The sequence below is a fragment of the Hydra vulgaris genome, chromosome 10, assembly GCF_038396675.1.
Source record: "Hydra vulgaris chromosome 10, alternate assembly HydraT2T_AEP".
Lineage (NCBI taxonomy): Eukaryota > Metazoa > Cnidaria > Hydrozoa > Anthoathecata > Hydridae > Hydra > Hydra vulgaris.
Window position 1 is genome coordinate 676,653 of NC_088929.1, and position 13,106 is coordinate 689,758.

A 13,106-nucleotide genomic window follows, 5' to 3' on the forward strand; every position below is an offset into this window, starting at 1 on the left:
AAGAGTGCTGTCCATAGCGGAAAACTATTATTTTATGATTGGAAAGGAAGGACTCAATTGTCTTGAAGATGTTACCAGATTCACTGTAAGAAGGTAAGTTATGGAGAAGACCAGCATGCCAAACTTTATAAAAAGTTTTAGAAATGTCAAGAGCGATAGCCTTAACCTCTCCAGCTTTACCTAATGCACGATAAGACCTATTGGTTATTTTTGAAAGTATAAATGACAGCTCCGGAGAACACTTCTGCAAGACTACAACAGGTATGTTGCCTGGACCAAAAGCTGTAGAAGAGTCTAATCACTTTAGATACAGAAACTGTAGTGATACGAATGTCAAGCAATGGATTAACCTGTTTGATGGCTACAACATGTAGAATGCAACTAGTGGAATCAAGAGATGATATTGATGAAAAGTTCTTAGCAAACAATTCTGTTTTGTCTTCAGGTGAGGTGACAAAATCTGAGCCATACAAGAGATGTGGAATAACAGATTTGTCGTTATTATTAATACTGTTAAAGATTCTCCAGGTGTCACAAGAGCCTATATTTTGTGATGAAATACGAGATTTTATGACCTGAGAATAGCGAAATTTGGCGTTAGACAAAACCTTCTTACAATGGTTTTGAGCTATAGCAAACAGATGTCTGTTTTCTGGATTGTTTTGCTGATAGATGTAGAAGTAACGGTTTTATTTGGAAATTGCAGCAGCACATAGTGAGCAAAACCATGGAAAAGAATGAGGCTTGACTTACAATCATCAAGAGGGAATAAAAGATTCCATGCCAGTCAGAATCCATGAAGTTATGTAGGAAGGTTATTTCTCAGTAGGAAGACAAAAGATTTCTACCCAAAGGAAATCACAGAAAGAGTATCAATCAACTCTAAGTTAGTTGTAAGAGATAGTATGATAGGGGATTCTGATGATGAAGAAGAATGAAATAATAGTTTTAGAGAGATCAAACCGTGATCAGAAGCACCTAACAATGAATGTGGAGAAATTGAGCACTGACTAGAATCAGAAACAAGACATAGGTTGTTTAGAGAAAGTAGATGATTTAGGTTGTTGGAAAGCGAGTTAGAAAATTGACTATTTGAGTTAGAGATTGAGAAAGGCAAAACTTGAGGGCCTTAACGACAGAAGTGTCACTGACACTAGAGCCAAGCGATTCAGAGTAATGAGCATTAAAGTCACCAACATCAATGATATTGGCTGATGGATAAAGAAAGAGGGCTTAGTCAATTTGATCAGAAATAACATCAAAATGATTAGTCTTGAGATGAAGGAGAGCAATATATATACCATATAAAATATATCAAACGTGTACATATAGTATAATAAAAATAAAATTGATTGGTACTATTTTCAATAATACTAAATATTTTAACACACTGGTTTCCATGATTTTCTGTTTTAATATAATATTTTATTTTGTTTATTAATATTTGATAACTGTTATAGGTCTTACTGATCATTGGTATAACTCATTGTTTTTCTGGTCTGATAATAATTTTGTTCCATAAATACGGTGCTCGATAGTTTATGCAAAATTGATTAAACTTTGTTTGACAAAAGGGTTCAATTATTAAATTATTATTTCGTAAAGTATATTTGTTTTTAGCTTTATGGGTAAAAAGATCTTTAAAATGAACAATGGCTGTTCACTTTTACAACGAAACATAAAACATAAAATATTATAGACATTGAGTTCGTAAACGTTAAGTACTTTAACGTTTTAAAACAAAATATTAGAATGAGAAAAACGATTTTCAAAACATATTAAACGCAATGCGTGTTTCTGACGATGATAGAGATTTCGTAACTTACTTTTAGAGGTACTTCCCCAAACAATATTGGCATAATTTATATAGCTTTGTATAAATAAGTAGTAGAGTTGAATTAAATTTTGTTTATTTGGATAGTATCTGACCTTATATAGAATTCCAATACTTTTAGCCAATTTACTAGAAATAAAGTCGATATGATACTTCCATGTAATATTTTCATCAATGTAAATGCCTAAAAATCTTGTGACCGACTCCTTTTTTATTTCAATTTTATCAATGAAAAGTTTAGGTAAATTATTTGGTAAAAAACGCTTTTTTACAAGGGATTGGAAAAGGATCCATTTTGTTTTGTCAATGTTTAAAGTTAACTTGTTGCACTTAAACCAGTTGGAGATGTGATTGAGTTCTTTATTCATATTTGAAAAAAGCTCATAAATGTCACTGTTTGACAAAAATAAATTAGTATCGTCCGCAAAAATGATACTCATAAGGTTAGAAGCTTTACTTAAATCATTTATATAGACTAAAAACAAAAGTGGGCCTAGAATAGAACCCTGTGGAACACCACAAGTCTTTTGTATCTACATACATCAAGTCACTTTATGTAGTAAGTTCCTTGCAGACGATTATTTCAGCATGAAGTCACCGATGTTGTTTTATACAAGTACTCAAAGATAGTTGTTTATTATTATATATAATATTTTTTTAATTTGTCTTTTTTACTTTTTTTTTTTGGTTTAATAGAAAGCAACAATAGTTGTGCCAGTGATTGGTTTGAATTCGCTAGTTATTGCTACTATTTTCAGAGTACAAATGATGGGAATAGCACAACATGGGAGCATTCTTATTTAAAATGCTTGAATAAAGGAGGAAATTTGTTAAGCATAAATGATGAAACAGAAAATGCATTTATTTTGAGTATTCTTAAAAACCACAACATGAATAAAGATAATTACTGGATTGGTACTATTTTCAATAATACTAAATATTTTAACACACTGGTTTCCATGATTTTCTGTTTTAATATAATATTTTATTTTGTTTATTAATATTTGATAACTGTTATAGGTCTTACTGATCATTGGTATAACTCATTGTTTTTCTGGTCTGATAATACATACTCACAGTATATATATTCAAATTTTAATGGATTATATAATGATGATCAAAATTGTGTTATAATAAATAAATCAAAATGGGAAACAAAGAAATGTGGAAACTTATACGGATACATTTGTAAAAGAAGAAGAGGTAAGTTTTCGTTAATAATGAATTTAAATTTAAATTTAAATTTTATGTTTAATCAAGGACTTTTCTAATATTAATATATATTTTATATAGCATTAAAATTTTTTAATTTCAGATTATGCTTGTTTTGCATCTTTATTTTAATTAAAAAATGTATATATAAACGCAAAGTTTTATATATGCAAAGTTATATTTTTTTTAACAACAACAACAATAGTAACAACAAAATAATAATAGAATGGTAATTTACTCAATTAGTCATATACCTGTCATCTTTTCGGATTAACTTTTACTTCGGATCTCTCTTGGAAGCCATATATCAAATCAATTGCAAAATTAACATCTGCTAAGGTTGTCACTTAATTATTCCGGATTTTATTTCTCTTTCTTTTTTCTTTAAATACTATATTGGGCTCTGCTCTAAAGAGCTAGTGTCTCTTGTGCCATCTACTAAAATTCATTCTTGTGTTACTCGTCGTTCTATTAGGTCCCATTCTTTTACTGCAACTGTTGCTAAGTGCTCTAAAATTTTTTATTCGTCCAGTTTTTTTCCTCAAACATCAGTACTTTAATATTTGCTTCCTTCATCTTGTTTGATTCGTAGAATTTGCAATAAATTAAATTAAAGTTGTTTGTCGTTCATTATCTTGCTCTATAAACTTCAACTTTTCTCTTCTGCAACTTCCAACTCTAATCGTGGTTGCTTGCAGCTTTGTTGAAAGTCAAGATATGTTAAAGAAAAAAAAAAAGAGTTTGTCAACTTGTCAATTATAGCCTAATATTCATATTATATGAATTGTGAAAACATGACAAAGGGATAAAATTCTTAATAATCAATGCTTTTGTATTGATTGTAATTATTGCGGAAAAAAACACTTTATAAACAATAACTTGAAAAGGATGTTATTTAATTGAATAAAGAATCACAGAATAAAGAATTTTTGAATGTGGAACAAGATTAAACTATAGTCATAGATCAGTCACATAACAAGGCAATTAGTTGATTTTAGTATAAGCAAGATAAGAAACAGTATGGTGCTTGGAATAAAGTTTTCTGTCGAGTTTTATTTTAATAAAGAATCATAGAAAATAGTTTTAACTTTTAAAACTTAATAGAGAAGATCAACATGATCAGCCTTAAAGATGAGTTCAGCATGGCAGAATTAGGTAAGAGTTTTTTGATATTTCAAGAGCTTGAGCATTTTTATAATTATTACTTTATTAACAGAAGAAAAAGGGTATCAAAATCCCAACATGGATTTTTTTAGATTTTTTAAAATGAATTATTATTATGTAAGAAGATTAATTGGATAATATTTTGAATGAACAAATCCACAACTTTGAAGATCATTGAGTGTTTATTTGAATATTAAAAGTTTATGAGATCCTTCTATGCTCAAATTTAAGTGCGAAATTTTTATTATTTTTTCTTTTCTTAGGTCAGTTGGTTTCATTAACAGTTTTAAATTCCCTCATATGCTAATTATAATGATATTCTAATGATAGCTATCTATTCATAATAATGCTTAACTTAACTTAAGTGCCCACACTTGTGAAACTTTTAGCAGCCATTAACCCAGAGATAATGGTGAAAAAGAGTTTCTCAGTGCGCTTCTATGAGGAGGTATCCAAAATTTGTAAACAAATAAGTAAATATCTACATAATAAAACTACGTCATTTAAAATTATGCAAATGTAAAATTTTAATTTGTATAACGTAATGTAAAACCGTCTGTAAGTCTTGTCTTTAGCATATGTTGAGTATACGGGTGGTATATACAACGCTCGGTTATAATATACGTATAATATAAGAAAGCTATATATTTATATATATGTATATAAATATATATTAATAATAGAAAAACTTTTTTTTTATTAATATTAGGGACACATTAAATGTTTATACATTTATATAAATATATATATATATATATATATTTGTATATATATGTATACATATATATATATATATATATATATATATATATATATATATATATATATATATATATATATATATATATATATGTATATGTATGTATAAACATTAAATGTTTATATATGTATATATATATATATATGTATATACATATTTATATATATATATATACGTATATATATATATATATATATATATATATATATATATATATATATATATATATATATATATATATATATATATATATATATATATATATATATATATATATATATATATATGTATATATATACACTACCGTGCAAAAGTCTCCGCTCATTTGTAATATTTCAATAAAGTAACAAAAGTTTGCAAGAAAATTGCGTTTATTTTTAATTGTTTATTCAACAATGAATTAGACAGTAAATACAATACATTTTAGGATGATTTTAAATATATAAAATCAATAAAATGTTAATATACAAAGTTGTAAATGTTAAATTTTATTTTCATTAATATGAGACCCCTTGGAGCGTATAACAGCAGCACATAATCTTGGCATTCTGGCTAATAATTTATTCATGGTTTCCGCTGTTATCTCATTCCAAGCTTTTTGCAAACGTTCCCATAGCATTTGCTGATTGATAAAAGATGTTTCACCTGCTTCTCTGATCTTCCGATCCAGTTCATCCCACAACTTTTCGATGGGTGATAGATCTGGTGATTGAGGAGGCCAAGTCATAATTTTGCAAACTTTTCCCCTTTCTTTTAGTTTCAAATAATTTTTGCATAATCCAGATGCATGTTTTGGATCGTTGTCCTGCTGCATGATGAATCCTTTCCCAATTATACGAATACCAGATGGAATCGCGTGCTTAACCAAAATATTATGGTACATGTGTTTATCCATGGTAGATGTGATTTTAACTAAATCTCTAGTTAACCCATAGCCAAAACATCCCCAAAGCATAATATTACCACCTCCATGTTTTACAGTACTTTGTATACATTGAGGAAGCATTCTTTCATTAGGTAAACGCCTAACATGCACGCGACGTCGGGTACCAAAAAGTTCGAACCTACTCTCGTCTGTCCATAGAGCTTTCTTCCAATCTTCTAATCCCTAATTTTTATGCATTTTTGCCTATTCCAATCTTTTCTTCTTATTTACTGCCCTCAACAAAGGTTTACGTGCAGCAACGCGTCCAATTAAGTTGACTGATCTTAGTCTTCTTTTTACAGTATCAGTTGATACTGGCTTTACCCTTGTTTTGTTGAGTTCTGCTGTTAAAATTGTGGCTGGAATTTTTCTATTTCTTTTGCTGGACACAAAAATAAACGTATCTTCTTGCCGTGATGTAACTCTTGGTCTTCCAGAACGTGATCTGCCACTGTTGGAACCAATATCATGCAATCGTTGTAGAGCATATCTCACACCTGATTCGGATATTTTTAACCTGGAAGCAATTTTTCTATATGAATAACCTTCTTCACGTAAAATACATATTTTGCCACGAAGTTCTTCACAATATTCTTTCTTTACTTTCACCATTTCTCAAATTCTTTACTAAATTCAAGACATTAAATGCGCACACTAATGCCATTTTCAAGTATAAATATAAATATAAGTCTATTAAAAGCAACCAATTAAAATTACTGAAAACATCCTTACCATGCCGGAAAGTATCATGCTACTATCAAACCTAAGCATACAAAAAATATTTTGGTTAAAACTTTTGTGCAGTTTTAAATTTAATAAAGAATACTGAAGAACTTTATATGTATTTTACGTGAAAAAGGTTATTCATATAGAAAAATTTCTGCCATGTTTTTAGCAGCAGAACTCAACAAAACAAAGGTAAACAAAATTATTTGAAACAAAAAGAAAAGGAATAAGTATGCAAAATTATGATTTGGCCTCATCAACTTTTTATATTAACATTTTATTCCTTTTATATATTTAAAATCATCCTAAAATGTATTGCATTTACTGTTCCTTGCAAATATTACACATGAGCGGAGACTTTTGCACGGTAGTGTATATATTTATATATATATATATAATAAAATATTTATATATTTATATATTATTATATAATTATTATATTTATATATATATATATATGAATATATATATATATATATATATGTATATATATATATATATATGTATATATATATATATACATATATATATATATATATATATATATATATATATATATATATATATATATATATATATATATATGTATGAACATTAAATGTTTATATATATATATATATATGTATATATATTTATATATATATATATATATATATATATATATATATGAATATTATATATATATATATATATATATATATATATATATATATATATATATATATATATATATATGTATATATATACATATATATATATGTATATATATATATATGTATGAACATTAAATGTTTATATATATATATATATATATATACATATAAATATATATATATGTATATATATATGTATGTATATATATATATATATATATATATATATATATATATATATATATATATATATATATATATATATATATATATATATATATATATATATATATATATAGTAGTATAAAAAGGGCGTTCTAGGCCAAAATTTTTCAACTATATCTATAACCATAATATATTTAACTATAAACTTATCTATATTCTCATAAGTCATTTCAATCATTATACTATCTATAAATTCTTAATTCATTTCAACTATTATCCTAACCATAATTTCTGAGCTAAAATAAAATAATATATAAAATAATGGTAGTATAACAACCATAATATATTAATATATTATGGTTACAAACTATAAACTCTGTGCTGAAAAAATTTTTGTAATTTTTTATAAATCATTTTTTCAGACTTATCAGTTCTTTATTATTAACCCATGAGTTGAACAAATCAGGATACCCATACCACTTTATTAATGATTTGTTTTTAAGTTTACGATCAACTTTTTTAATCCTAAATATGTTTCGATCAATTTTTTGCATTTCTTGTTCATAAAAAGTTCCTTGTATTTTTTCACTATTGTTGTCAGTTATTTTATACATTGGTGGATCTGTGAACTGAAGCTGGGACACTGTAAAAACTTCTTCAGTCCATCTCGGTGTATATCCTTTTTCAAACGTTCCTTTCTATTTAACTATCCTAACTCTATCACCAATTGAAAACTTTGGTTTTACAGACTCTGATCGTACATTTCCATTTAGATTTAACCAAACAATATTTTCATTCTTTTTATCGCTAGCTTCAACTAGTATCATTTTAATTGAGGAATGCTTTGTGTTGTTGTATTTATCTACTAAAACGTCAATATATTTCCTAGTAGAATTAGCTGAAAAGTACTTAAACATTTTTTCTTTTATTGTTCTGTTTCAACGTTCAACTACGCAACTTTTTTCTTCATTTTCAGTTGAATGTAACTCAAAACTAAGCGCTTTAACATGCTTATTATAAAACTCTAAGCCTTTATCTACCCACATTTTTTGAGACTTTCTTTAAAGATTTTATTTAAAGCATTAGGAACATCAACTCTAGTTTTACTCTTCAATGGAACAATCCATCCATACTTCGAAAAACATCTATCACCATTAATAAGTTTTTTATACTGTCATTGAATTTGGAAAAAGATTTCACGTCAACTAAATCAGCAGCCCATACTTCATCGATTCAATTTACAATAACTTTTCCTTTTTCTGAAATGTTTTACAACTGGTCTATAAAGTTTGTTTGCAAGTTTGTCAGTTCGTTTCAGACCCATAAGAATTACTTCTTTATCCTTGTTTTTTTTACTGATCGTTGGTAGTTTTTTCGAGTAGTTTTAGTTTCAACACCCGATCCAAGCTTTGCTTTAGATGATATAGTAGGTTTTATAATATCTTGTTCAATTCTTTCACGTATTGTCAGATTTTTCATAGCATCCATTTCTTTGATCATAATTTTATCGGCTAAATCTCTTTTTGCAGTATCATCGAAGTACTTATAAGCAAGATCGTGATGGTAAGCTGCATTATCAACTCTATCTATAGGATTACTCCATTCTTTATATGCGTCAGTAGAAGTTAATCTTTCATCTAAATTAGTACCGAGTCGTGCAAAGTTCATTCCAGGTAAATGCATTTCACCTGGGACCTTTGACCATGGTAGTTTTATTTTACTTGTTGCTGAATTAATTGAACTAACTAAATGACCTCCTGTTTTTGATGATACAAATTGATTTTTGTATATAAATATACAAATAGCGCAAGTTCCACGTTGCATATTTCTATTGTTTTTACTCATAACATTTTGCAAGTTTTAGTGTACTTGTTTTGTTTCTACATTTAATGCAGTACATTTTTATATATAGAAAAAAATGATATACGGCATTTTTATATATAAAAATGAAAATCTTAATTATATAAAAATGGATATTATAGATTTGTCATGGAATGTGAATAACAATAAGAGAAATAATAAGTTGTTTCTTAAGAGTATTAGAGGAATTATTGTTGGAAAGTCGGGTTGTAGAAAAACTGCTTTATTATTGAATTTACTTTTGAGACTTGGTTGGTAAGACTATAATAATTTACAAGTTTTTGAAAAATCTCATTTTCAACCAGAATACAAAATATTAAAACAATCTTTTGAAAAAAAATTACCAAATGAAATTATTCTTGAACTATTTAAGTTACAAAACAAAATAGAAAAATTAAATGCAAACCCTGAACTTATAATTAAAAAAATTTCAAAAAATTTAAATGAGAAAACGGATATGGAGTTTAAGTTTTTTGAAACAGCAGAAGATGTACCTGATTCTCAAAATCTTGATAATCATACGAATTATTTGATGATATTTGATGATTTACAATTAACAAAGCAAAATAAGTGTGAAAATTATTATATAAGAGAAAGACATAGTAATGTAGATTGTTTCTATCTTGCACAAAATTATTTTATGTTTCCTAGGCAAACTATACGAGAAAATACAAATTTTATTTGCTTATTTCCACAAGATTCAAAGAATTTAAATCACATTTATAATGATCGTGTTTCAAGTGATATGTCGAAAGATGAGTTGAAAAGTTTTTGTAAGAAAGCTTGGTCAGAGACTCATGGTCTTGTTATTATAGATCTATCTTCTAAAAGAGATTATGGAAAATATAGAAGTGGATTAGATAATTTTTATATACCAACTTGTGAATTTAAAAAAATATAAAAATATTATCTTCTACATAAAAAAACAAAAATGACATATTATTTATCAGTGAGCGGAAATAGCAATATCTTAAGAACTATGTTTGCCCCTATTATTATAATTAAAAAAGACAGAGAGTATGAAATGGCTCTAGTTAGTTTAAAGACATATTACAGTTTTCCTAATATTAATTCTTCAAACAACAATTCAACTAATATAGTAAACATTAAATGTTAATAGTATACAAGTAACAAGTGATATAATAGGATCATCGTATATAAATGGAGGAACTGATAGCGTTATATATTCATTTTTTCCAACTGTAGGTCCTGGTAATAAAGTTGCTCAAGAGCCGTTTAACTTAATTTACTTACCAGTAATAAAAAAAGTACCAGTACTAAAAAAAATATCAAGAATGGAAAATAAATTGCTTGATCAAAATGGAAATCTTTTTTGAATTTACGAGGAGAAGAAGTAACTATCGCATTTCATTTAAAAGAAGTAAAATAATTTTTGTAATTTTAAAAACTATTTTATATTATATATAAATATGAGTAAATATACTAATATTAAAATAATTGTTTCGCAAGGGCAATTAGAAAATCTTAAAAAAGCAATTGAAGATGGTTATGGAACTAGTATTAAGTTATCACATTCAGATCTAAATGGTGAGCATGTATTAGCTGTAACAGCTTATCAATTAAATAGAATTGAAAGGGCATATGAAAAATGTTAAGGCCTAATAATTACTCTTAATAAAGCACAACTGGCTCACAATTCTCAAATAGAGGGAGGATTTGTTGGTGCACTATTACCTTTCCTTGGTACAACTGGAAAATTTTTATTATCAAGCGTTGCTCCAGCACTTGCAAGAGGCCTATTATTCGGAGTAGGTTCAGCAGCTGGATCAGCTATGGTTGATAAAACTGCTAAAAGGGGTATTGTGTACTTAAAAAAGAATGTAAAAGGAGTTAAAATGATAGCTGCAGGAAATGGTTTATATTTGAGAACATGTAGTAAAGGAGGTTCTGTAGGTGATGGATTGTACTTACGTAATGGCAATGGATATACATCAACAGGATCAGGTTTTTTATTAGGACCAAATTTACCATTTGCTTAAATTCCGTTTTTGAATATGATTCTGTGATTTCTCGAAATTTTTTTTATATCGTATAAAAAAAGAAATGCCAAGAAATAATCCGCCAATACACAAATTTATAAACAATATATACCAGATAAACCTCTAAAAATACTTCTTCATTCTAAAGCACACAAAGATTTGGAACAACCTTTAGTATTAATAACTGAGAAAAGATATGAAATATTTGCGCAACACAACATTACAATAAAATCTTTATCACATCAATATATTCTTTTAAAGTTTGGTGTAGTAGCTAATAAAGGTGTTGCGTTAGTTTCATTAAAAGAACTTAAATTAAAAATGTTTAGTTTACAAAACTCTGTAATATCAGAAACTGTAGATGATATTATAATAAATGTTGTTAATATTTCTGATTCTGATCTATTGATTAAAAAAGGAGATTAAAATTAAAAATTATTTAAAAAAAAATTATTTTTACTTATTAAAATGGAGTTTAATTGCAAAAAGCTAAGTAAAAGTATTTATTCAGAAATACCAAATGCACAGAGTGCAAATGATAATAAAACTTTCAATAAAATATATCCAAATCTTCCAAGTGCACCTGATGAAGAAAATAAGATTATTAGTGCACATGTGTATTGGCCAAACACAATTAGTGAGATTCAAAAAGAAACAGAAAGTGAGAGAGAAAAGAGAAATATGTTAAGTAAAAAGTATCATAGAGTTGTAAAAATAATTTCAGCAATTGATAATTCATTACTAGCAAGCACTATGGCACTTGGAACTATTGGAATTAGATTTTTAGCTACAATAATTGCAGCATCAATAGCAATTGCATGTGATGGTGCAGAATTAGAAGCAGGTGTTTTATCATTAAAAGGAGAGCAAGTTAATAAAAAAATAAATTTAAAAGCAGAAAAACATGAAAAGATTAAAGTACTTGCTGATTCAAAACTAAATACAATAAGTGACTATATTTCTAAAGCTTTAGTAGATGGAAGTATAGATGGCAATTAATTTAAACTAATACTTAATGAACTTGAAAAATTTAAAGCCATGCTTGAGCAAATTAGAACAAATTCAAAAGAATTAATTAATGAACAAACTAAAGAATCATTAATTAAATAAGGAAGAGATGAAGCAATTAATATACTCAAAAGCAGATTTCGTAAAAATGTAAACGCCAAAACATAAAATAGTGTAATAAAATAAAACGTAAAACTTAGAGCATAAAATGTAAAACATAAAAACACAACATAACGATTTATGTTGTGTTTTTTATATTTCTTATAAAAAAAGTAAAATGTCATTTCTAAAAATTGAAGATCCTGAAAAAAGAAACAAAATTGTCAAAGAATTCTTAGAGATTAAAAAAAAAACACAGCAGAATTATTTATATGAAGAGATGGGTGAAACTAATATACAGTTAGGCTTAGAAAAGTTGTACAAGCCATTTATTGATAGTCAAGATGGAATAAAAGAAAACATAAATAAATTGCAAGATCAAGCTAATAAATTTGTACTCACTTTTTCAAATTCTTATGCTGAAGCAAATAGAGAGATAATGATAACTGATTCTAAAGAGCTATTGCCTTATCATGAAGAAAATAAAGATATGAGGCTAGGAAAAATTGCAGCAGGTTATCTAAAAATGTATGGTACTAGTAAAAAATCTACATATACTACATTTGGTATACGTAATAAAGATGGTATATTTTATATTGGAAAAAAGCCAATATATATTAGTGATGATAATGCAACTATTGATGATGAAACATATTATGGTACTCCTTGACTTTGGGAGTTGATAACAAAGTTTAATCCT

General features: G+C 26.8%; 1 protein-coding gene across 1 annotated transcript in view; it reads left to right on the plus strand.

The window, feature by feature from the left end:
* Window positions 1-330: 330 nt before the first annotated feature.
* Window positions 331-13,106, plus strand: part of LOC136085712 (mast/stem cell growth factor receptor Kit-like) — a 62,748-nt gene continuing 49,972 nt past the window's right edge. The window contains exons 1-3 of the mRNA XM_065807035.1: window positions 331-445; window positions 2,531-2,749; window positions 2,855-3,037. Coding sequence (XP_065663107.1) covers window positions 331-445; window positions 2,531-2,749; window positions 2,855-3,037 — 517 coding nt within the window. The remainder of the gene's footprint in view (window positions 446-2,530; window positions 2,750-2,854; window positions 3,038-13,106) is intronic.